Source organism: Vulpes lagopus, chromosome 7 (genome assembly GCF_018345385.1).
Source record: "Vulpes lagopus strain Blue_001 chromosome 7, ASM1834538v1, whole genome shotgun sequence".
NCBI classification, from domain to species: Eukaryota; Metazoa; Chordata; class Mammalia; order Carnivora; family Canidae; genus Vulpes; species Vulpes lagopus.
In genome coordinates, this window is record NC_054830.1 from 302,617 (window position 1) to 326,785 (window position 24,169).

Below are 24,169 nucleotides of genomic sequence, written 5' to 3' on the forward strand. Positions count from 1 at the left end.
CGCCAAGCCATCTGGGCTGCCCTAGACTTTATTTTTAATAAGATTTTAGTATTTTAATCCCTACCCCCAACACGGGGCTCGAGCCCACGGCCCCGAGATCAAGGGTCAGGCGCTGCAGTGACCGAGCCTGCGGCGGCCCCCGGACATCATCTTTTGAGCACGTTTCTAGGGACACAGGAAGCTAGAGCGGGAGCTGCAGAGACTCTCCCCCCTCCCCGGGTCTCTGTCCTCCTCGGGGCCTGGCCTGCTGCCTTTGGGACAACTGACGACCGACATCGGGACGTTACCAACCACAGCCTGCAGGTGACCAGGGCTCACCGTCGCTGCTGCACGCCCTGTGGGTTCGCACGAATGTCACGGACACCGAGCCACGTCCCCGCGTGGCCCAGAGGAGGCCCCGGCCCTACAGACCCCCTGCTGAGCCTGGACAGTCACTGAAGGGCCAAGCCCTGGGGCAGACACAGGTGGTTCAGACCCCACCGCCCCTGAGAGTGAGTCAGTGACTCTGACTCTGAGCCTCAGCCTCCCTGCTGTGGGGACAGGGATGGGGTGAGAGAGGCCGCCTGGGCTCCTGCAGGCCGGCAGGGAGGGGGCACCCAGCACCGCCCTCCCCTCCCCCCTCCCTTCCCACCTTCCCTCCCCTTCTGCTCCCCCCTCCCTCCTCCCAGCATCCTCCCTCTCTGTCCCCCTCCCCTCCTTCCCCCACCTCCCTACTCCTCTCCTCCCCTCCCCACCCAGCCCCTCCCCTCCCCTCCCTTCCATTTCCCCCCTACTCCAGGCAGGACACACTGGAAAGAAGCCACCAGGGGCAGCTACCGATGAGCGGCCACAGGCCCTGGCTCCCCGGCCTGGGGACCCGAGCCTCGGACTCAGGATGGGCCGCAGCACGCGGCCTGGGCAGGTTTTTCCGGCCCACGGAGTCCAAGGCGGCAACTCAGCACGAGGCTGCCCAAACTTGTCCAACTTTCCCAGTTTCGCCCCTGGGCACCCGGCTCTGCAGTGATGAAAACACACCGTGCGGTCTGACGTGTGCAGGGGACGCCCTGACGGTCCCCGCAGGAGGGCCCAGGCCTGACCCAGGCTGCGCTACGTCCGCAGGAGGGGAGCCCGTCGTCGGTGGGAAGACAGCAGGGCAGCAGGACACAACACAGCCGCTCCTGGGTCGGGCACGGCGCTGTGCCGCCAACAGGGGCGAGGCCCCCATGCACCACCCCAGGGACGGACCCCAAGCCCACGATGCTCAGGGAGGGAACCGGACACAGGAGGCCCCACGGGTGTGAGTCCACGTGTGTGACACGTGCAGGACGGGCTCGTCCACGCTCAGGGAGGGGGCAAGGGAATGTTCCAGAACTAAATAGAAGGGATGGTTGCACAATACACTCAATGTAACAAATGCCACTGAATTGTGCACTTAAAATGGTTAATTCTGGGATCCCTGGCGGCTCAGCGGTTGAGCGTCTGCCTTCGGCCCAGGGCGTGACCCCAGGGCTGCTTCTCCCTCTGCCTGGGTCTCTGCCTCTGTCTCTCTCTCTCTCTCTGTCTCATGAATAAGTAAATAAAATCTTAAAAAAAGAAAAGGTTCATTCTACATCATGCAAATTTCCCCTCAATCTGGGCAAATACAGGAACCCAGCTGAGAGCAGCGTCCTCCCAGGTGGGGGCCCAGCGCCCCCCGCCCCCGCATCAGGAGCATGAGCACCTACTGGGCGCCTAAACCAGGACCCAATTCTCCGATTTCCCAAGAACAATCTCATCTCCAGAACCTCCACTGAGGTCTGGAGGCCTGATGGATGTTACCTGGTTTCGCCCTAATTCTCCTTCCAGGAGGTGGTCGGGGTCACACAGTGAGGGCTCGGGACCCTGACTGGCCAACAGCAGGACCCCAGGTCAGGGGATCTCCGGGGACCCAGGCCCTGAGCTCTGCGGGCGGTGACCCATGCCCAGGGTCAGGGACACCAGCAGGGTCTGGGCAACCAAACGGCTCCACCATCACCCCAGATCCTCCCCGGGCCGCTCTCAGGCCCCCTCCCAGAGCGCAGCCGGGGCCTCCCCGGGCCACTTCCCCCGTGGCCACGAGGCGACAGCGCTGGGGACAGAGACATGGACACTCCGTTCCGGCAGCGGGGGCCGCGGGGCCTCAGGACGGCGCCCGAGAGCGGTGTGGGGTCAGAGCAGGGGGGGGGGGGCGGCAGGCCCAGGGCTGACCCAGTCGCCCCCGCGGGAGGATCTGCAGCAAACTATCAGCTCTTCACAAGCTGACCCCCAGGACCCGCGAGAAGGCCCTGCCCGACCTGGCCACACCCGCCACCTGCTGCCGCTTTTGCTTTGCGCCCTCCCACCCCGTGACTCGCGTGGGCTGTCCCCGGGGACGCCAGGTCCCTGGGTGTGAGGTCGGGAACCTGCTTCACCTCTTCACCTGAGCCGTGCAGACCTTCTGGAAAGACACCGCTGCTGTGCGGCCTCGTAGCGGCCTCCAGACCCGGTGGGGGGGGGGGTGCGGGGGCTCAGTGCCCGCCTCGGTTTCCTCGCCCGGGAGCCTGGTGTCCAGACCGTGTCCCTCCCCTCCCCCCAGCCTGGCCTGCAGGCGGCCCAGAGGGGAGGGCAGCGGCGAGGCCCTGCCAGGGGATCTGCGGCCAGCCGGGCTCTCCAAGGAAGAGAGGGGATGCAGCCCGCAGGGTGCTGGAATGTTCTGCTGGTGGTCCTAGGGCTGCGCTCAAGTCCCCGCAGAATCCTGGAATCCCGAAGGAAAACGGAATTCCTGGCCTGGCGGCTCTAATTTAAAACAAACAAACAAACTGCGGCCAGAGGAGGAATGCCAGGCATGCGTCTCCCCTCCGGGCTCCCCCCAGCCCCCAGGCCCTCCCAGGCCCGGCGCAGAGCAAAGAAAATGATTAAGGAAACACCCAACACCCATCAGAACTGCCCCCCCCCCCCCAGTCCTAGAGAAGCAGCCATGTGGGGGCCGCGTCCGGCCTCCCTGCGGGGACGGGGCCTGGGCGGGGATCCTCGAGGCTTGAAATCTGCGTGGTCCCGGGGAAATCGAGCCCCCATGGAAGGTTCCAGAGACGAGCCTCACAGGAAGAAATAACCAAGAATTTACAGGTTGTTGGAGACCTACGGGCATTTCGAAAACCGTGTCTCGGAAGCCTTGGCCTGGTGGCGACCCGGCCCCGCCGCCCCGCCGGAACCCCGCACAATATCTGGAAATGACACAAGAACATTCCAGAGGCCAGACGCTGTGCTCTGGAGATAAACACAAACATCTCAGTACGTTCGTTTTTACTGTTGGGACCTATTTTATCTTCAGCAAAAAGGAAATCTCCAAGAAAACAAGGGGAGATAGAAGCTGACAGTGTCTGCACCTGCCCACTTGATTCTAGAATTTTCCACCAGGAGAATGTCTAGGATTTTAAACCAGATCGAGGGGATCCCTGGGTGGCTCAGCGGTTTAGCTCCCTCTTTGGCCCAAGGCGCGATCCTGGAGTCCCGGGATCGAGTCCCGCATTGGGCCCCCTGCATGGAGCCTGCTTCTCCCTCCTCCTGTGTCTCTGCCTCTCTCTCTGTGTCTATCATGAATAAATAAATAAATAATTTTTTAAAAATAAAAATTAAAAATTAAATAAACAAAATCTTAAAAAAAAAACAGGTCAACTGGACAGAGATGCTTGGGACAGGAGATGAAATATAGCTTTCCTTAAAAAAGAAGGATTGGGGGGGATCCCTGGGTGGCGCAGCGGTTTGGCGCCTGCCTTTGGCCCAGGGCGTGATCCTGAAGACCCGGGATCGAATCCCACGTCGGGCTCCCGGCATGGAGCCTGCTTCTCCCTCTGCCTGTGTCTCTGCCTCTCTCTCTCTCTCTCTCTCTCATAAATAAATAAAAATAAAAAAAAAATAAGGATGGGGCATCTGGGGGCTCCATCGGTTATGTGTCCACCTTCAGCTCAGGTCATGATCCCAGGGTCCTGGGGTCCAGTCCCACGTCAGGCTCCCTGCTCAGCAGGGTGTCTACTTCTATCTCTGCCTCTGCCCCTGCTCGTGCTCTCTCTGTCTCGTCTGTCTTTCAAAAACATTTTTTTTAAGATTTATTTACTTATTTATTCATGATAGACAGAGAGAGAGAGAGAGAGAGAGAGGCAGAGACACAGGCAGAGGAACAACCAGGCTCCACGCCGCGAGCCCGACGCGGGACCCGATCCCGGGACTCCAGGCCCGCGCCCCGGGCCAACGGCAGGTGCCAAACTGCTGCGCCACCCAGGGATCCCCTCGTCTGTCTTTCAAATAAATAAATATGCACACACAATCTTTTAAAAACATAAGGACATCGGATTTTAGGGAAAGAGACTGTCAGCTCAGTCCTGGGTTATTCTTGTTTGCTGAGCTTTGCTGTTCAGATAGGAAAGCTCTTGGCTGTTGGGCCAGTGGGAGGGAGCGGCCGAGGACCCGGGCCCTGCGGAATGTGGAGGTGAGTGTGTGCTGAGCGGTGCCCACTTAGGGCCGCCTGCCGCCCAGCCAGTCGTGAGCGGGTGCGAGAGGCCAGGTAGGCCGGCGCGTGTGAGCGGCTGCGGCGGGAGGTGTGGGCTGGCGGGGGAAGGCGGCGGGGCCGTGGGCTCCTGCAGGAGGAGACGCGGCTGTCACACCCCACGGCACACATGTCTCCTGGAGCCTCCAAGCGGGGAGATGGAAGGTTCTGGAGACGGATGGTGGGGCCCCTTACATGACAGCCTGAGCGCGTGTAGAGACGGTGAAGGGGATAACTATGCGATGCGTATTTTGCCACAATTTCTTAAAAAAAAAAAATGACGTTTCAGAAGGATTGTTGGCGTCATCCAGGAAGTTTCAGGACACGCGATGCGCAGAAGGGAGAACGGAGGAGATCCTCCCGATCGACGAAACGTGTGTCCCCTTGGCGAGCGGAATAAAGTTCCAGGACGCAGGGACGCCCGGGTTGCTCAGTGGTTAGCGCCTGCCTTCGGCCCAGGGCGTGATCCTGGGGTCCCGGGATCGAGTCCCATGTCGGGCTCCCTGCGTGGAGCCTGCTTCTCCCTCTGCCTGGGTCTCTGTCTCTCTCTCTCTCTGTCTCTCATGGATAAATAAATAAAATCTTTAAAAAAAAAAAAAACGTTCCAAAACGCAAACTTTTACTTAAAGACGTACTTGTCTGTGGGAGAGCGTGGGTGTGAGTGGTGGGCTGGGGGCGCGGGGCTCCGTCCTTCCGTCCCCCGAGCCCCCCAGATGCTGACTGTAACCGGCTCCGGGCGGGAGCCTGGAACGCGGGCAGCGGGCTCGCCGGGCCTCCTCAGCCGCCGCGCTGGGCCCGGCCAGCCAAGTGGGTGCGCGGGAAGCGCCCACGACCTCCGAGGACACGCGGCGGCCTCCAGCCAGGCTTAGCGCGTGTGCGCACCGTGAGCCGGCCACTCCCGCTCTTCCCCACGTCTAACCTGCACAGGGAGCGTCTAACCCTGGAGAAAACGGGCGAACACCCCAGGAAGGACGGGGAGCCCCCCCCCCCAGGGGCCTGGACGCATGTGCAGGGACGCATATGCCTCCCGCCTCGGCCTCCAGGGGTGCAGCAGCTGCTCTTCCCACGTCCTGCAGGGCAAGCAACTCCGGTCTTGTATCCCCTGCGAGTCACCTGCCCCGGAGGGTGGTGGGGCCCGTGCACCGGGGTCCACGTAGCTTCCCCCTGTGGGCGTCCTTCCATGAGCTCGCTGGTCCCTCGTTCAACCTCGGTGCAGAAACACCTATTCAGAGCCACACAGGAGTCTGGGGCCAGCAGTGGCCCTGCCCTCCCCTGCCCTCCCCACGGTGCCCCCCCCCCCCAGGCAGCCTGGAGCACTCGCCCCCTGGGAGGAGCACCCAAGCAGCCGCCACCCCTTGGCCCTGCGGAGCCACAGCAGCTGGGGATGCAGCATCTCCCCCCCAAGGAGCGAGGCCTGCGCATCCGCTGCCCGCAGGCCGGGGACCCGGAGGGGGGCCAGGTGGGGGCCCGGGGCCACGGGAGCGGCTGCCCACGGCCAGGGATCAGGTATCTGTTTCCCACTATAAACTATTGATGCTGCGATGTCACCGATGTCACCAGCAAGAGGCTTACGGTCTCGGGTTTCATACGTTACCTGTTATGAGGCTCGAGGCCACTGTGCCTTCTGCCCCAGAATCCCGCGGGCTGGCGGGGGCGGGGGGGGGAACGCTCCCTTCTCTGCGCCTGGATCCTTCCAGAAGTAGCTTTTTTTTTTTTAAATATTTTATTTATTCCTGAGAGACACAGAGCAAGGCAGAGACACAGGCAGAGGGAGAAGCAGGCTCCATGCGAGGGGTCCGATGCGGGACTCGATCCCAGGACCCCAGGGTCACAACCTGGGCCCAAGGCGGCCGCTCCACCACGGAGCCCACCACGGAGCCCCCCAGGCGCCCCCAGAAGTAGCTTCTCGCCAGGGTCGCACATCTCCGACACGGAGGCAGCGTGACCGCAGAGAACACGGTGGGGGGGGCTGAGTAGCACCCCCCCCCCCGCCGTCCACGGCAGGGGCGCGTCCACGCCAGCCGGGGGGTCAGGGGGCTGTTTCAGGGGCGGGGTGATGAAGCCGCGGAGGGCCACAGCGGGGCCGGGGGCTGCTCCTCAGGGAGCGGGTGGTGGGGCTGCGGTCCCCCGGGTGCCCGTGACCCCGCGGACAGGCAGCTGGCGGGTGAACAGGTGGCTCGGGATCGCTTACAGCCCGGCTCACGTTCCCTCCGCGGGATCGAGACATCTTCCTTTTCATGAATTTTGCAGGGGCCGCGGAAGCAGGCGGCTCCCCTGTCACGTCAGGGCCGCCGTCCGCCTGCCCAGCCCCGCAGGTCCCGTGGGTGCGGCGCGGTCCCCGCGTTTCCAGGGAGCGACGACACACGTCTTCGGGTCGGGGCAGGAGGCCGGGCTCCTTCCTGGGTCTGTGCGGGTGGTGGGCTGGTGCCCTGGTGCCCTCGGGCCGGGCTCGCGGCTGCCCCCCCCCCCCCCCGCCCCGTCTGCGCCACGTCAGCCCACACTTCTCCCGGCCTCTGGTCCACGGTCCCCTCACGAGGTCGCCAGCCATCCTTGGGGCCACCCCGCTCGGCGGGACCTCGGTCTGACCCACTTCCAAAAAAGGTCGGGGTGACAGGCGCTGGAGGTCAGGATGTGGACACACCTGGGGGCAGGACCTCCCCCACCGCAGCCCTCCGCGCCTCCCCGTGCGCCCCGCCTTCCTGCCTCTGTGTCGCGGCGGCCACTTCCTGTGGGGCCGTCACAGCTGCCAAGGGTCACTGCCCTGGCTCCATGCGTCGTCCACGTCCTGCGGCCCGGCCGACGTCCCACGCAGGCGCCGAGTCTCCGGCCTGCGGCTCCGCCATCCGCACCTTGACAGAGACAGCCCGGCCCAGGCCTGGGTGCCGCGAGGGGGGCCCTGGGACAGAGGGGGACACGGGCGCCGAGGGGGCGGCAGCAGGAACGCCGGGCGTGGAGGACGGGAGCCCTGGACAGGGCCGCAGGGAACGTCCTCCGAGGTTCCTCAAAGGTGAAGCACAGAGCGGCCCCCGGGACCCAGGACTCCCCTCCCCGGCGTCCGTCACGGGCTGGTTGTGTCCCCCCAACCCCAGGCTGCTGCAGTCCCCACCCTGCACCGCGAGGGGACCCGATGGAACCTTCTGGAATTGCCCCCTGGGATGCTGCACACCTTGGGGATGGACTAGAGCCGATACGACTGGCGAACTGCGGTCTCTGTGTCTCCATGAGGCCGCGGGCGCACCCCCAACAGACCCAGGGACCCCCTGCCCACCGCCCCCAAGGGCGACCCCTCCTGACCCAGGCCGTACCCAACCCTTGTGCTTCTCTCGTCCCCCACAGCCTCCCAGGGCTCCGTGCTCTCCAGGGCCGCCCACCCAGGGGGTCTTCAGGGGGACGGCCCCCGGCGCGGGAGTCGTGGTGGCTGTGGGCCACCGTCCACGTGCTTCCCTCCCCGTGCGGCCGCCCCCCGGCCCCGTCCAGCCCAAGCCACCCTCGCCTGCCTCTGGGACCCTGTAAGGCCCGAGGCTGCTGTTCCCTCTGCCTCTGATGCTGTTCCCTCCACTCAGCCCCTCAGGACGACGTCCAGCGACAGGGACCCCAAGGCCGTGCCCTCCCCTGGTGACCGTGCGGCCTCCAGAGCCTACGGGTGCCCAGTTGGCGTGCGCCCCACCGTGGTCACGACACACCCCGCGGGGCCGGCGACCAGCTCGCCGGGCACTGCGGGTCAAACCCCGGGCCCTGTTCTTCGTGATTGTGGGTTTGTGAAGTCGCCCCCGCCCTGGAGCTCGTGCGCGGGTACCCGCAGATGGATCTGTCAGATCCCCTGGAACGTTTGTCCGGGTCACTGTCACTCGATCTTCCTGGCGGGTTTGTGGTCACTCCGGGTGCTCCCTGGGCAGCGTCAGTGGGGGGAGGCCCGGCCCGGCCGTCCCGTGTCAGCCCCGGGGGCAGAGGAGGGCTCTTCCTTCCTCCTTTCTGTTTTTAAAGATTCTATTTATCTACTTCTCAGAGAGAGAGAGAGAGAGAGAGGAGGAGAGCGAGCTGAGCCGGGAGCCCAACGCGGGGCTCGACCCCAGGACCCCGGGACCTGTGACCTGAGCCGAAGGCAGCCGCCCCACAATGGAGCCCCGGGGCGGAGCAGCCCCTCCGAAGGCTTCCGGAAGCCGAGTGTTTCGCGTGTCTGCGGGCGATCGCGCTTCACGGTGACCCCGAGGGCTCCGGGCCTCGTGACAGCTACGACGCGCCTTTTGGGGAAGACGCGTGTGTTGGGGGTGGTTTGTCCCTCGGCGCTGCCGCCTGGGGCTGGGCACCCAGAAATCAGTAACGTGAGCCACACGGGGCGTCTTTACACGGAGACGCTCGAGACAGTGGGCAGGGGACGGGCTGTGGCTCGGCCGTAGGGGACCACGGGCCACGCGGGTGCCAACAGCGAGCCCACGGGATTTTCTCCGTCGAGTTTTCCCCGAGCTCCACCTTAGGGAGAGCGAAGCGTGCGGGTCCCAAAGCCTCCGAGGCCGGCGGCCCGAGCTGCCCCTGGGCGCCGCCTGCTGAGCCCCTTGCTGCTCACTGAGCGAGCGCTGCCCGGGGCTCTGGTCACAGCTGGTCACCGGTCTGAACGCATTTGTCCTGGGCACACACCGGGGTGCTTGGCCGGCGCCACGGGGACGGGGACGGGACGCAGGCAACCCTGCAAGGGGACACCACGCCGTCCCGTGGGCTCACCCCACCCCCCCATGGCCCTTGAGCTTCACACGCAGGGTTTCTGAAAAGCAGCTTTATTACCCAAGACTCGCACCCTCGCTGCTCGCGGCCGGCCTGCGCTCCCCTGGCTTTCCGGAGTGTGCACCCGGCGGCACAATCAGGGGCGATGTGTCTCAACACTGGGAAAGAGATCCTGGCCACCAGCCGTCCCCCCCACCCCCGCCCAGCCCCCTGAGCCCCTGCACGTGTCACACGCGTGGTCTTCACCCTGTGGGGCGTCCTGCGTCTGGTTCCCTCCCTGAGCATCGTGGGCCGGGGTCTGTCCCCGGGGTGGCGTGGGCGCCTCGCTCCTGCTCGAGGCCGGGGACGTGTCTGTGCGCGGGGGACACACGTGTCTCCGTTTACCTGCTGGTGGACACGGATCCTTGCACTTTTTGGCCGAGGCCTGAGGCTGCGGGCAGCGTGGGGCACACCCCGAGGAACGCAGCCCCTGTGTCGGGGGGGGGGGTGGTCTCCAGGCGGACCCCGTGGAGGACCCCTCTGCAGCACCCACTCCCCAGGGGGAGCCGCCTGGGTCCCGCCTCGTATTGGCTGAGATGCTCGGGCCGCTCCCTGACCTCTGTGTTTGGGGAAAGGAAATGAAAGTATTTCCTAGCGGAGGATTAAACGGTTGCGACAGGAAAGGGTGCGGGAGGTGGCCAGCGGAGCTCAGGCCCCTGGGCGGCAGGGATGGGCTGCATCTGGGAGGAGACGTCGAGAGGTGCCCCGGACGATCCGAGGGAAGGACTCGCAGGGACGGGGTCCCCCTGGGGCTGGGGCCTGCACGGGGCCTGCCAGGGGACGGGGAGGAAGAGTCCGAGATGGAGGAGGAGGATGGGCCGGCAGCCTGGGGCCTGGGGGGCAGGACCCCAGCCCAGGGCCATCATCAGGTGGCGCCTCCCAGCTCCCCGGGGTCCAGGCGAGGCTCCAGGCCACCCACGGGGGCAGGGGTGGGGCTGCAGCCCCGGGCAGCCGGTTTGATCCCCCAGCCCACACCCGGTCCCTGGCCCTGCCCCCCACCCAACCGCCTTTATAATCCAGGCGCCAGTAAACAAACACGGGAATAAATATTCTGAAACTATTAACCGTTTCCAAGTGAAACAGGGGAAAGCCCGGAGGACTGGCCGGTCCTGCCTCTTGGTTTCCACAAAGGAGTAAACTGAGGCACTGCACCCCCACAACCCCCATCTGATGTGAAAAGAGGAATGGGGCCGAGCAGGCCACCTGCTCCCCGGGGATGCCGGCCCTCCCCACCCTCCGCGCCCCCGGCCGGCTCCTCCCTCCCTGGCTCCCGCCCTGCAGAGGAGCCTTCTCGCAATTCGCAAAGGAACACAAGGTGATCCCACATCCACCATCCACCGTCGCCCTAAATCATTAATGAGGGAAGCAGCTGGCGGGCAAGGCTGGGGGGAGGCCGGGCGGCTCCTGCAGTGGGGGGGGCATCCATCCGACTCGCCAGAGCCGGGCACCGAGTGTGGGCACCCCGAGCCCCCGCCCCGCCCTGGCACAGGCATCCCTTCCTACGGGGCAGGGGGACACACCTGTGCGGCGCCTCCCAGCCCCGGATCCCCCGACCCTGGTCGTCAGTGTGGGTTCGCACCCGCGCCCCCGGCCGTGTCACCTCGGCGTTCCAGGCCCACCAGGGGCGGCCCGACCCCCGGGGTCCTCGCTCTGCAGCCGCCGGGCCGCACTAACCCTGGCCCGAGTTCGAATTTCCCTCGGGGAGCCTGGCGCGTTGTAGACACGAGAGGGCTCATCCTCAATGGGGGGGGGGGCTCCTGCTAGGGGAACGTTGGCAAAGGCCCTGGGGCAGGGGCGCAGGACCCGTAAATCGGGGCGCCCGGGGCGAGGGGCCTGCCGGGCTGCAAGGTGGCCTCGGGCTTCCTCCAAGTGGGTTTTAACACGACTCTGAGTCCAGTCGCTCCCCGGCCCTCGTGCCCTAGAGAAGGCGGACGGGCGGTGCTGCTGGCGCCCCGGAAGCCAGCTCCCAGGGGAGCCCGTGGGGGGGGGGCAGATCCCCGGATCCCCCGGGACATTCCTGGTTAGCGACCCTGAGCTCCAGATGCGCTCGGCGCGGCGAGGTTCGGTCCCGGCTGGGAGGCCTCGGTGCAGGGAGCGGCGGCCCCAGGACCTTGGCACCGCCCGCGGCGCCGACGTGCAGGGGTGTCCTGCGCTCGGGTCCCCCCACGCCTGCACCCCTGCGCGGCGCGGACGTCCCCTGGCCGCCGGGACGGAGATGCAAGTGCCCGGCCCCGGGGCGACCCCTGAGCACCGCCCGCCCGCCACGTCCGAGGTCAGCAGCGCAAACGGAGCCGCGGCCCAGCCCGGGCGGCGCTCGGCCGCCTCCACCGCCCCGCGAGCCGCTCCCCCGCGAGCACGGGCCCAGCCGCAAGCAGCCCTCTCGGCCACGTGCCCAAAAGCAAGATGGAACCGGCAGGTTCCCTGCCCGACCCCAAGATGGCGACGCACCGCCCTCTACCCTCACGCCCGTGGACGACCCCTGCCCGTTTGCAAGATGGCGGCGGCCTGGGGGAAAGCACGCTTCCCGCCGCCTGACTCGCCACGTACCCACTCTCAAGATGGCTTCTCCCGCAGAGCCGCCCGCAGGCGAGCAGTCCGCTCACTGGCTTACGCTCGGGGATATGGTCCCGCCTTCTCTCCCCTCCCCCGTCTCCACGGGTCGTTTCCGCCTCGAGCCCTGACGGACGGACGGCTCCCCCAATGGCCGCCCGCCGTTCCCCTTGGCCCCGCCCCCCGCGCGACGTCCTAGCCATTGGGAGGTGCCGGCTGGGGCCCGCGGCGCCCGCCCCGCCCCCTCCCCGTGGCGGGAGCCAATGGGCAGAGCGCGCGGGGGACGTGTTCGGGCGTCTCCGCCATTTTGTGAGTCTATAACTCGGAGCCGTTGGGTCGGTTCCTGCTATTCCGGCGCCTCCACTCCGTCCCCTGCGGGTCTCCTCTGTGTGCAATGGACGGGTAAGCACTGCCTCGCCGCGCCCCGCGACGGCCTCCTCGCGCTCCAGCTTCCCCCTCGCCGCCGCCCCGGGCTGTTCGGGGCCGCGGCCCGCGCGTCGCTGCGCCTCCGCCCGGGTTCGCGGGCGCCTCCCGGGTCCCTCCCCTCCGCGGGCCTGGGGCGCGGGCGTGCGGGAGGCTGCCGGGGGCTGCGGAGCGGGCGGCGCCTCCGGGCCGTGGGGGAGGGGGCGGGCCGGGCCCAAGCCCCGCTCGCTTCCGGCCTCCGCGCGCCTCGTCGCGAACGCACGCGGCGGCCGCGCGGCCCTTCCCGCTTCCCGTCCGCGCCGCGCGTGCGCGCGCGCGCGCACGCGTCAGGCTTCGCGCGCGCGGCGTGAGCCTTGCGGCGCCCCGTACCCCCTTCCCGCGCGCCGCCGGGCCCCCGCGCCTGCGTGCGCAGCTCCCCGCGGCCCCGCCGAGCTGTGCGCGTGCGCGGCCTTTCCCGCCGCGCGGACTCTGCCCTCGGCCTCCCCCGCCCGCCGCGGGCCCGGGCGCGGCCCCGAGACGCCGCCCTCCTCCTGCCCGGAAGGGCGCGGGCCCTCCTCCGCCCCCGCCGGCCGCCGGCCCCTCCCCGGCTGCCCACAAAGGATGGCCGCGCGCCCGGCCCCCCGCCCCCCCTTTGTTCCCGCCCGCGGGGGGCGCTCCCGGCCGCCGAGCGGAGCCCCCGGGGCCCCGGCGCCGTCGAGCTGCCCGAGCCGGGCCGGCCCAGACCTTTGTCTTCGGGCCGCGGGGTCCGGGTGGGCAGGGGCGAGGCGGCCGGAAGCGGCTTTCCGCGGGGCTGTCTCCTTCCCGCGTGCCCGGGCTCGGCCCCGGCGGGCCGCCCGCTTCTCTCCTGCCCCCCGGGCGGGTGCGGCGGCCCGGATGCCGGGGGTCACGTGCGCCGGCGCCGGGGCTGGAAATGATAGGTTTCGGGGCTGGGCCGGGGCAGGCGGCGGGGCGGAGGGGTCGGGGGCCGCGGCCGGGCCGCCGGTGGGAAGCCCGGGAGCCGCGTGCCTTTCATCCTTGGGGTTTGCTGGGAAGCTCGCTCTTGGCGCGGGGAGGTTCTGAGTCCGTGGACGGGAGTTCGTGAGTTTTGCCCGGAGCAGTGGGGAGGGAGGGGAGGGGAGCGGCCCCGGGGCAGGGAGGGGCGCCCCAGGGGGTGGGCCCGCAGCTCGGCTTCCCGGGCTGGACGGGAGGAGCCGAGCCCGCCCCGAAGCAGGGGGAGGCGGTGCAGGCGGGGCGGGCGCACGGGGGCTCCGGGGCCTTGAGCTGCGGGAGCCCTGGGCCGGCGCCGGGCGAGGCCGCAGGGCTCAGCCGCCAGTAGCCATGTTTCCTTCCCGCCTTCATGGCCCGCCTGGGGCAGGGAGAAAGTCCAGTCACGCGGAGCCGGGTTGATGAGTAACCTGTGAATTTTATCTGATCGCCTTAGCTGAGCCGTCTCCCCTCCTCAGGAACGTTCCATCTCCGACTTTGAGTCCCCATTTGTTCCCCGGATCCAGGGCTCTGGCCCCAAGGCCTAGGAGCCCCCGTTTTCACGGGGGGCTCGTCCCTGCTGGAAACGTTTTCTGAGCACTTCCATTGTTTAGGGAAGCAGACCCCAGTGCTTGGACCTCAGCTGGAGCCTCCAGGGTCTCTCCTGGGGCTTTGAAGAGGGGGCGTCTTTGTCTATGGGCAGGTCGGGGGCGGGGCTGGGGTCTTGCTGGGAGGGAGGGAAGCTGAAACACAATGGTGGCTCCTTTTCAAGTTGAGGTTACAGGACGACGTTCACTTCCCTGCCTTCAGTGGTCTAGTTGGCAGAAGGCCTCCTGGGGGCAGGGGGCGTCATGCTGCCAGAGGCCAAGCTGTGGCCTTGGGGGGCTCTCTGGGGGGCCCCCTGGAGCCCCGGGCAGGGATGGGACAGGGAGGGCTCCTGCCCGGCCTTTCCTACCTGCTGAGATGGGGAGCACACCTGGCTAACTGTTGTCCTTTTTCTCTCTCTACAGCATTGTCCCAGATATAGCAGTTGGTACAAAGGTAGGCACTTCGGGCTCGGCTTCCTCACTGCTTGCTCGGCCTGAGTTCACGGCAACCATGTGGGCCTGTCTGCTCCTGCCGCAGAGCGCTCCATGTTGTCCTTGTCCGGTGTGCAGACCCCCTCCTCTTTCCCAGTTCTGTCCCAGGCTTTGGTCTCGGGCCTGGTGGGCTCGTGGCCCCTCAACAGCAAATGCACCTTTGGCCTTCATGTGGCCCTTTTCTTCCCAGCTGAAATCTAGAACTGGCGAGAGGCCTGCTTGTGCGTGTTGCTAGTTGAGGCAGGCCGTGCGGGGCTGAAGGGGGCATCTGCACACCCCTGGATTGATGGTCAGCCCATGCTTACATCTCCAAGCAGGCTGTGAGGAGGGTGGTGGGACCAGGGGACATGCGGCGTTTCTGCGGCAGTTTGGGCCTCCTTTTGATGTTGTGGTCTGGATGTTTTTGCTCTAACGGGTTCCATAGACTTTCTGAGGTCAGGGAAAAGCGGAGCACCACATTCTTTCTGTGCAGGACTTCTGTTACTTGTGTCTGAGTAGTAGGGAAGGCAAGTGTCCAAGCACAAAGCTGGCAGAGGTTATCTCCACAGTGAGGGGGGCTGAGGTGGCTCTGCCCCCACCGCGCCCGGGAATGTGACCTCCCGGGGAATCCTGGGGCTGACTTCGCTCTGCTGGTTAGTCGCTTACCAGCTCCAGGCTGTGTCCCTGCCCTGGCTGGGAGCCAGGGGAGTCCCCCCTCCCTGGCCGTGGTTCCTGAGCTCCCTGAGCTCCCTGAGCTCCCTGCAGGTGGCTCAAGTGACCTGAGCAGCCAGCCAGCCAGCTGGTTTCTGGTCAGTCGGCCATGGTGCCTGGGCTGGGTTTCACTTTTCCCAAGTGGGTTCTTGTCTTCACACGCTGCCTGTCCTGATCTTCCTGCAGATAAAACCTGTTTGTTCAGTGGCAGGAGGGGAGAGGGACTTTCATCTGGAGCATTTGTAACAATCACAGAAAATGTCTGGATTGCAAGTAATCCTCCCCCTTTCTGTGGGAGCTGCTTTCCAGCTGGAACAGCTCTTCAGCGGTTGTCCTTGGAAGGGTCCCCTCTGGGCCATCCTGTTCCCAAGGGACCTTTGCTTCCAGAGTAAGCTGCTCAGACAGAAACCCCGGGGATGCTCTCGGGGGGGGGGCACTATCTCCCACCCGAGGCTGAGGTGCTCCGCCAACAGGACCCCCCTGAATCTGCCCCCCGGCCTACCCGGAGGGGTTGCACAAGTTGTGGGATGGGAGCGGTGTGGAGGTTCTCGGCTACCCATCGAGGAAGAGAAGGTCCTCGCATCTGCATCTGCATCTGCGGTTCACAGCAGAGCTGCCCTGAGCTCAGCAGCCAGTACACTGCTTGAGGAGTTTTTTCCCCGGTAGATGCTAATGCTAGTGGGGCCCAGCTGTGCCCACATCCCAAGGCCTGTGGGTGGCCTTGATGTCACCGTGGCTGTGGGGTGTTGTTGGGGGAATGGGAGTGGGAGCTGACAAGTGGGCACTTTGCCCTCAGAGACGCAGGGTGGGGGCCAGGAATGCTGCCACTGGTGGAAGTCGCAGCCCACCCGTCACTAGTGAAAGCCTGGGGCGCAGAAGCCCGTTTAGAGGCCGCGTGGCCAGTCGATGGCGGATCCTTGTGAGCCTGTGGGGGGCATGTCAGGGCCCCGAGTCCAGAGACAGAAAAGGCTTTCTTGAGGCTCAGGCAGGTGGGATCTTGACGTGTCTCTACTCGGCGTGTGTCCTGAGTATCTGGGGTCCCACGTGGGCCTTTGTCTGGGCCGTGCTCACTGGGGAGCCCTGAAGCACCCTGCTTGGCATCAGGACAGCCTGCAGCTGTTTGGTGGTTTTTGACATTTTGTTTCATCGTGTCAGAGGATGGCCTGAGAGTCTGTTCATTCCTTTCTGAACCCTGGCACCGAGTGTGGGCACTTCTCTGCATCCGTGGCCTCCAGACTCGTGTGCTGGGGGGATCTCCGCAGATGCTCACCCGTCCTGAGGTGGTGGTTTGGGAACAAGCCCACCGAAGCTGCCTCTGCTGCCTGGGGCAGCCATTCCTGGTCCTTACCCAGAGGGCAGTCCGTACACCTCTTGGGCCTTGTTCAGCCGCGCTGCTGGGCGTGGAGGCTCCGAGGGGTCCGCGGGCAGCCCAGCACTGGTGGGGGAGGCTCCTGGTGGGAGATGGGGGGTGAGTGGCTGCCAGGCAGGCCGCTTGGAGGAGGGACCGAGAGGAGGCGGCGTCCTTGACGTGAACAGGTGGGAAAGGCAGCTTGAGGGCGAAGGGCTGAGGCGGTGGAGGCCCAGGTGGGCTGGTCTTTCCTGTTCGGCGGGGCGGCGCAGGCCTCAACCCCTCCTGGTTCCAGGTGACAGGGTTCAGGCCCCAGACCTGGGCCCTGGGCTGCCGGGGGCAGAGGTGGGCAGTGGGAGCCCAGTCTGTGAGGCTTGTGGGTCTCTGGTGCTTGGGTCCCATGCAGCTGCTCGCCTTGCGTGGAGTGCTTCTGTCCTCTGGCCTCACCCAGGGGAGGGAGGGCTGCCTGCCTGCCTTCTAGCCCCGGGTCCGTCAGATGCTCTGGGCAGTGGTCTGAAAGCAGCCAGGGGGCAGGAGGTCTGTGGAAGGACAGCAGCAGGCTGCAAGTCACGGAGCCAGGCGAGGGTGGGCACCCACGCTGCTTCCTCGGGGCCTTGGCGGGCTCAGCTGGGTGCCCCCGCTCCTCACTGGATCGCGCTGCCTGCTGTGCGGAGAGGTAGTATTTCTGTCTGTCCCAGAGCCACGGGGGCGAGGCTCAGGTTCCCTCAGACGCCTGGAAAATAGGGCAGGCTCCTGTGGCTCAGCAAGTGGCTGCAGCGCGACAAGGGGGCTTTGTTCCCTGGGCCTGCCAGCAGCCCTGTGGTCGTCGAAGATGGTCTTACGGTCGTGACGTGGGCAGGGCTGCAGCTGAGCTCTGTAGGACAGAGTGGGCAGGGCTCAGCCCCAAGTGGCTGTTGGTGTGAGGCCCCGTCCGCACAGGAAGGGGCCTGCAGAACGTGGATTGGAAGTGACAGACCTGCGGAGCCCCTACAGGTGGCAGGTCCTCGACCCCTGCTTTGGAAAAGGATCAGCGTCTTGAGATTAGGACCATGAGGCATTGGGGAGGGAGGTGCGGTCTTTTCTCCAGGCCAAGTTGCAGAGGGGGGTCACAGCGGGTCTGGGGGGTGGGCTGGTGTCCCGCTCTGCTCCACACACCCCGTCTCTCTTCCAGCGGGGATCCGACGAGCTTTTCTCTGCCTGTGTCACTAACGGACCCTTTATCATGAGCAGCAACTCGGCCTCTGCAGGTAAGGCCCTGAGCACGGTCGGGTCCCCCTGGCTGTCGGGTCCCTGGCTGTGGCCGCCCCTCCTGTCCCCGCACGTGCGCTCGGCTGCTCTGGAGGACGCTCGGGGTGAATCAGCCCTGCCGTTGTGACCTGGGGCCTGGTTGATTGTCGCCTGGCTTCCCTGTGGGCGGGCACCAGGCATGGGGACTGCCCTGTCCTTGCAGTGACTTTCCAGAGTCTGGGAAGAAGCGGGTTCTGGGGAGAGGGGCAGATTGCTTCATGGGGGCCTGGACGGTGCTTGACGCCATAGAAACTACTTGTTTTTTCAGCAAATGGGAACGACAGCAAGAAATTCAAGGGTGACAACAGAAGTGCAGGTGTGCCCTCCAGAGTGATCCACATCCGGAAGCTCCCCGGTGACGTCACGGAGGGCGAGGTCATTTCCCTGGGACTGCCCTTCGGGAAGGTCACCAACCTCCTGATGCTGAAAGGAAAAAATCAGGTACCTGCCTCAGCCACGTGCGCCCCCTGTCCCAGGAAGGCCCCGGGGGTCTGGTCCCGGCTCACACCCCTGCCCTGCCAGGCCTTCATCGAGATGAACACAGAGGAGGCCGCCAACACCATGGTGAACTATTACACCTCCGTGACGCCTGTGCTGCGAGGCCAGCCCATCTACATCCAGTTCTCTAACCACAAGGAGCTCAAGACGGACAGCTCGCCCAACCAGGCAGTAGGTCTCGGGGTCTGGGGTGCAGTGCCCTCGGGTGAGAAGCAGGTCACGGCGTGGAACTCGTGGCGCTAACTCCCCCTGCCCCCACAGCGAGCCCAGGCAGCGCTACAGGCCGTGAACTCCGTGCAGTCAGGAAACCTGGCCCTGGCCGCCTCGGCTGCCGCGGTGGACGCTGGGATGGCCATGGCTGGCCAGAGCCCGGTGCTCCGGATCATCGTGGAGAACCTCTTCTACCCAGTGACTTTGGACGTGCTCCACCAGGTGAGGCCGCCGCAAGCATGTGGCGAGCTGCCCCAGACCCCGGCTCCGGCTGTCCCCGGGCAGAGGTTGACGGCTCCTTCTCTTGCAGATCTTCTCCAAGTTTGGCACCGTTTTGAAAATCATCACTTTCACCAAGAATAACCAGTTTCAGGCGCTGCTGCAGTATGCCGACCCTGTGAGCGCCCAGCACGCCAAGCTGGTGAGTGGGGCCCTGGGATGCCCGCCCGGCCAGCGCGGGGCCCGCAGCCGCTCACCGCGCTCTCCCCACAGTCGCTGGACGGCCAGAATATCTACAACGCCTGCTGCACGCTCCGCATCGACTTCTCCAAGCTCACCAGCCTCAACGTCAAGTACAACAACGACAAGAGTCGTGACTACACACGCCCGGACCTGCCCTCTGGCGACAGCCAGCCCTCGCTGGACCAGACCATGGCTGCTGCCTTCGGTAAGACTCCTGGCGCGGTGCCCAGGACCACTGCGTGCCGCGGGAGGCGAGGATGTGTAGCTCAGTCTCAGTGCCCCAGGCGCCCCGTGACGCTGACTCTGTGCCCAGGGAGGTTGGAGCGAGTTGCTCCTTACGTGGCCAGGACTGCCCACTGGGTGTGGGGTCGCGGACACACACAGCCCTCGCTCGCGGCGGAGGTGGTGGGTGCGATGATTAGTGTCTCATTTGTTTCTAGGTGCACCTGGTATAATGTCAGCCTCTCCGTATGCAGGAGCTGGTTTCCCTCCCACCTTTGCAATTCCTCAAGCTGCAGGTACTCAAACGCTTGACCTTGGTCCCGTCGATTGTGCATGCCCACACACCTTTCCAGTAGCTCTGCTTCCACGGGCACCTGACGTGGGCGCAGGCTCGGGGGGAGCCCGCCTTCCTGGGTGCGGGTCTCTGGGTTCCCCGAGGAGCCTGGACAGGGCAGTCGTAGGACAGGGCCATGCACAGAATCCGCTAACCCCACAGTCTCTGGTCTGGTTCCCTTAAAGCACCTCCCGGGCGAGGACGAGCGCGCACGGTGGTTGGAGGGATGTGTCCTTAGTAGATGAATTTAAGTGGCCTGGTAAGCAGAGCGGCATGAGCCGGGTGGGCGCACCTGAACGTCCCTCCCGGGGGCCGGCCTGCCCTCGTGACAGGCACGGGCCTGCTGTGTCCCGCCCGGTTGTCGTCTGCATGGTGACGGGCACCTGCATGCACGCACGGCGGAGGCCCGCCTGGGGCTCGATTCTGCATCCACTGAGCGGAGCTTTTGTACTGTTTGGCGCATGTAGACGGGTCCAAACCCGGCGCACCTTGTGCTGTGAGGAGAGCGAGGAGGCGCCAGCAAGGCTGCGCGGTGGGCACCGGGCCCAGAGTGGCCACGGCACCTCCTGCGTGTTTCCTTTGCATGAGGACGGGCAGGACCAGTGCTCGCCTCTTGGCAGAGACCCTGGGCGCCGCCGCTCACCTCTCGACCGCCTCCTCCCCCCTCCCTCCTCCAGGCCTCTCCGTTCCTAACGTGCACGGGGCCCTGGCTCCTCTAGCCATCCCGTCGGCGGCAGCGGCGGCGGCAGCGGCGGGCCGGATTGCCATCCCGGGCCTGGCAGGAGCGGGAAATTCTGTCCTCCTGGTCAGCAACCTCAACCCCGAGGTACGTGCCTCTTCTTTCCAGGCTGTGCGTCCCGGAAGCACGAGCGGGGGAGTCACACTCTGGGATCTTAGTGCACACGGCAGCAGGCCGAGCTCCTGAGCTCCTGTCTGCCCCAGGCGCCGGGGGCCCTCTGGGGCCTCCCCCCACCCCCGGCCCGGGGCACGGTGCAGCCCCTCTGCGCTGGCCCGCTCCCTGCCTCCTTCCTTGGCGCTCAGAGTTCTCTTGTTCTCCTTTACGCCTTGGTTTACGTTTCCAGTTCGTAATACGCAGAGTTGAAATGGTTTTCGATAAGTGAAAGCAGCCCTCCTAGTCTGGCCCAGCGAGGCGCGGTCTGAAGAGGCCTGCCTGCGGCCGAGGGGCGGCGCCCGCAGCCGCGGTCCCGGGGGTGGCGATCCTGCGCCCAAGCCCGGGGCTGCCTTTGGCTCAGAGGGAGCTTGGGTGAGCTGACGAGGGCTCGCGGTCTCTAACTGCTGAAACATGGGACCGGCTTTAATGAGCGTCTCAGACTGTTCTGTCCTCTGTCTGCCCCTCCTGTGACTTCCTGGCCGAGGCGGCCGCGGCTCTCCGGGCCGGCACTAGAAGCCCTCCACTAACAGACTCCGCCTTGTGCTTGTGTGAGCCTGGTTCAGAGGCCCGTCCGCGGCGAGCGGGAGCCTCGCAGGAGCCTCGCAGGAGCCTCGAGCAGGAGCGGGAGGCGGCCGCGGGGTCTCCTCGGGGTCTCCTGCCCGCCGCGGGGAAGGGCGCTCTCCTGCCTGTTCCGCGAGGTGAACCCGTGACTGTGTAATGTGTGTAGATCTTGACTGATGGAGCGCTCGTATTTCTTATGTATTTACTGACCTGTGTTTTTTTGCTACTTTTTTTCTTTTCTCCCCTTCCCCTTTCCCAATTTTTTTTCTTGCCCTGATCCGGAATTTCTTTGCCAACTGACTGCACGGTACTTCTGCTTCCTGTTGTTGCTTGAAACAAAACAAAACCATAAATAAATAAAAAAACAAAATTCCCCCTCAAACCCTGCTCTCCGGAAACCAACCTGCCCTTGAATATTAACATCCTGACAACTTCATCATCCATCAACCTGCACGCCTGCGGGGCTGCCTCCTCGTGGTGGACGATTGGCAACTCGCCCCTTGACCTCTCCCTTTCCCTGTCCCTCGCTGCCTTGCTCTGCTGTCCTCTAAAGAGAGTCACACCCCAAAGCCTCTTTATTCTTTTCGGTATGTTATCATTCACACTTTTATTACCTTGTTTTCATTTAATTGAGGTTATTTTTGACGCCCTAAGATGTACTATTGAGTTTGCAGTTGGGCATCTGCCTCGTTACGTGGCTTGCCTTCGGTTTGCGTATTTATCCTGATTCTGTAGACGCATGGTTTATTGCCCTGCATGCTTTTCGAAGAGTTAAACGTGTTGGTAGCATGCTAAAGTGATGGTTCTTGGCAATTGACCTTTCCTGGATTTTATGACTTCTCTGCTGAACGTAGTCTTCTGGTAACATCCCCTGTGACTAGACGCAGGTGCCCAGAGGCAGAATAAGCAAACCTTCAGGAAGAGCCAGCCCTGTGCGGGGTGTGCGGGGCGTGGGGGCTGGCGGGGGAGGCGGCGGCGGGGCCCCGGGCGGCTCAGTGCCCCTGTCCCTGCGCTCTTGAAGGCGTGTACGGCGACGTGCAGCGGGTGAAGATCTTGTTCAATAAGAAGGAGAACGCCCTGGTGCAGATGGCCGACGGGAGCCAGGCTCAGCTGGGTAAGGGCACCGGGGCACGAGGAGCAGCGGGTGGGGGGGCCGGCCCCTGCCCGGGGCGCCGTGGGTCACCCGCGTCCTGCCTCCCCAGCCATGAGCCACCTGAACGGGCACAAGCTGCACGGGAAGCCGGTGCGCATTACGCTGTCCAAGCACCAGAACGTGCAGCTGCCCCGCGAGGGCCAGGAGGACCAGGGCCTCACCAAGGACTACGGCAATTCACCCCTGCACCGCTTCAAGAAGCCGGGCTCCAAGAACTTCCAGAACATCTTTCCACCCTCGGCCACCCTGCACCTGTCCAACATCCCGTATGTGCTGGGGGGGGGAGTGGGGTGGGGGTGGGGGGCCGCTCCCCGAGGAGCAGCGATTGAGCCCCTTGTCCGCCCCCAGGCCCTCTGTGTCCGAGGATGACCTCAAGATCCTCTTCTCCAGCAATGGCGGGATCGTCAAGGGCTTCAAGTTCTTCCAGTGAGTGTGGGCCCCGCCTCCTCGTCACGCCCCGCCCCGCCCCCTCGTCGTGGGCCCCACCCAGGCCCCCCACGTGCCCTGACTGGGTCCCCCCACACCCCTCCCCCCCCCCCCCAGGAAGGACCGCAAGATGGCCCTGATCCAGATGGGTTCGGTGGAGGAGGCCATCCAGGCGCTCATCGACCTGCACAACCATGACCTGGGCGAGAACCACCACCTGCGGGTCTCCTTCTCCAAGTCCACCATCTAGGGCCGCCGCGGACCAGCCTGCCGGCGCCCGGCCACAACTTCCATCATTCCAGAGAAAAGCCACTTTAAAAAGCAGCTGAAGTGACCTTAAAAAGACCAGAGATTTTATTTTTTTAAAAGAGAAATCAGTTTACCTGTTTTTAAAAAAATTAAATCCGATTCACCTTGCTCACCCTGGGGAGATGGGGTGCCGGCCTCAGGCTCCGGGTGACGAGTGGACAGTGCACCCCGCTCCCTCCCCAGCCCCCCCAGCCCGTGCCTTCTGCAGCCTCTGTGGGGTGGGCGCTCCCAAACCTCGACTCGGCTTTCTTGTGCCTTAAAACCCGCTGCTGTGGCAGGGCCCTCTCGCGGCAGCAGACGCGGGGGCCGGGGGGGGTGGGCCTCCCGCGTGGATCACGCGCCTGGTGCAGCGGGAGGCCGTGAGCTGCAGGGTCCAGCCGGCACCCCCAATCCGTTTAATCAAGTGTGTGATTCTCCCCATCCCCGGCCCCAGGGACCCCGGCGCGGGGCGAGACCCCGAGGGTGCCGTCCCTGTCCTTCAGCTCGGAGCTCTGTGTCCACTGTAACCTCTGTATTATGCTTTGATGCAGTTGCAGACATCTGTGCCTAGCAATATTTCCAGTTGACCAAATATTCTAATCTTTTTTCATTTATATGCAAAAGAAATAGTTTTAAGTAACTTTTTATATAGCAAGATAAAAATGGTATGAGTGTAATCTCCATTTCCTACTTGTGGTATGACCTTGCATACTGTACTTTTCTATTTTATTCCTTGTAATGAAGTCGCAGGGCAGGATCTAGTTTCCAGGGCGGGCCGGCTGGGGGCCGGTGCAGGGGCCCCGGTCCTTCCCATGACACCTCCAGATGCCTTACTCACACCTAACCTGTCCTCCTGCGGGGGGACAAGCGCTCTTAAACGTTCAGGGTTTCCTCTTTCCTGCAGATTTTGGACCAAAGTTTGTTTTTTGGGTTTTCTTTTCTTTTTTTTTTTTTTGTCTGCCTCTAACGCTGGGGCCCCAGAAGGTGGGACAGCGGCCCCCAAGTCTTAACTGTCTCCCGCACATCGTCCTGCACTCACGGGTCCAAGGGGCTCCCGTGCTGGCCAGCCCCTCCCTCGGGCCTGGACCCTCAGAGAGTCCGTGTTGGGGTGGAACAAGGGTGTAAATATTTATAGTTTTTTTATACCTGTTGTAAAACGAGGGGCAGCAAACGTGGTTTTTTATAAAGGTGACACAGATGTATATTTTGGTAACCCGCACTTACAGGCTCAGTATTGTGACGGGGAGCGCGGCGCATTCCACGGCCCGCCCCGGCGGCTTGTAATGCAGAGAGAACCGAATTAAAGCGATTTTACAACTCCTACCTTTTCTGTAGGCTCATTCTTCCCGTCCCCACTGTAGAGGGCAGCTGGCCAGTCTGCTGGACTTTGAATAAATGTCTCTGCACCCTGCACTCGATTTCCCTTTTTATTCCGCCTGCTCGTCTTCACTGCTGTTTCCTCCTCTGAGTTTAGCTCTCCCTCCCCTCCCCTCCCTCTGGGCAGAG

The 24,169-nt window shown here is 64.6% G+C and overlaps 2 protein-coding genes across 5 annotated transcripts; both read left to right on the forward strand.

The window, feature by feature from the left end:
- Positions 1 to 4,848: 4,848 nt before the first annotated feature.
- Positions 4,849 to 11,170, forward strand: LOC121494575. The gene is made up of 5 exons (XM_041761138.1): positions 4,849 to 4,906; positions 5,233 to 5,402; positions 5,823 to 5,978; positions 7,377 to 7,526; positions 8,083 to 11,170. The coding sequence occupies exons 1-5, from the start codon at positions 4,849 to 4,851 to the stop codon at positions 8,914 to 8,916; spliced, it is 1,368 nt and encodes a 455-aa protein (XP_041617072.1). The 3' UTR covers positions 8,917 to 11,170.
- Positions 11,171 to 12,100: 930 nt separating this feature from the next.
- On the forward strand, positions 12,101 to 24,074 carry PTBP1 (polypyrimidine tract binding protein 1). 4 transcript variants are annotated; one of them, XM_041761777.1, is made up of 15 exons: positions 12,101 to 12,229; positions 14,224 to 14,254; positions 17,502 to 17,577; positions 17,886 to 18,058; positions 18,140 to 18,286; positions 18,377 to 18,547; positions 18,636 to 18,746; positions 18,818 to 18,992; positions 19,228 to 19,305; positions 20,021 to 20,169; positions 21,350 to 21,383; positions 21,818 to 21,910; positions 21,999 to 22,215; positions 22,298 to 22,375; positions 22,493 to 24,074. In XM_041761777.1, exons 1-15 carry the CDS (start codon positions 12,222 to 12,224, stop codon positions 22,623 to 22,625), a joined length of 1,674 nt encoding a protein of 557 aa, XP_041617711.1. In that variant the 5' UTR covers positions 12,101 to 12,221; the 3' UTR covers positions 22,626 to 24,074. The 4 variants fall into 4 exon arrangements, with proteins under 4 accessions (XP_041617711.1, XP_041617712.1, XP_041617710.1 ...); XM_041761775.1 differs by lacking the exon at positions 12,101 to 12,229 and adding an exon at positions 12,914 to 13,327; XM_041761778.1 differs by lacking the exon at positions 19,228 to 19,305.
- The last annotated feature ends 95 nt before the right edge of the window (positions 24,075 to 24,169 follow it).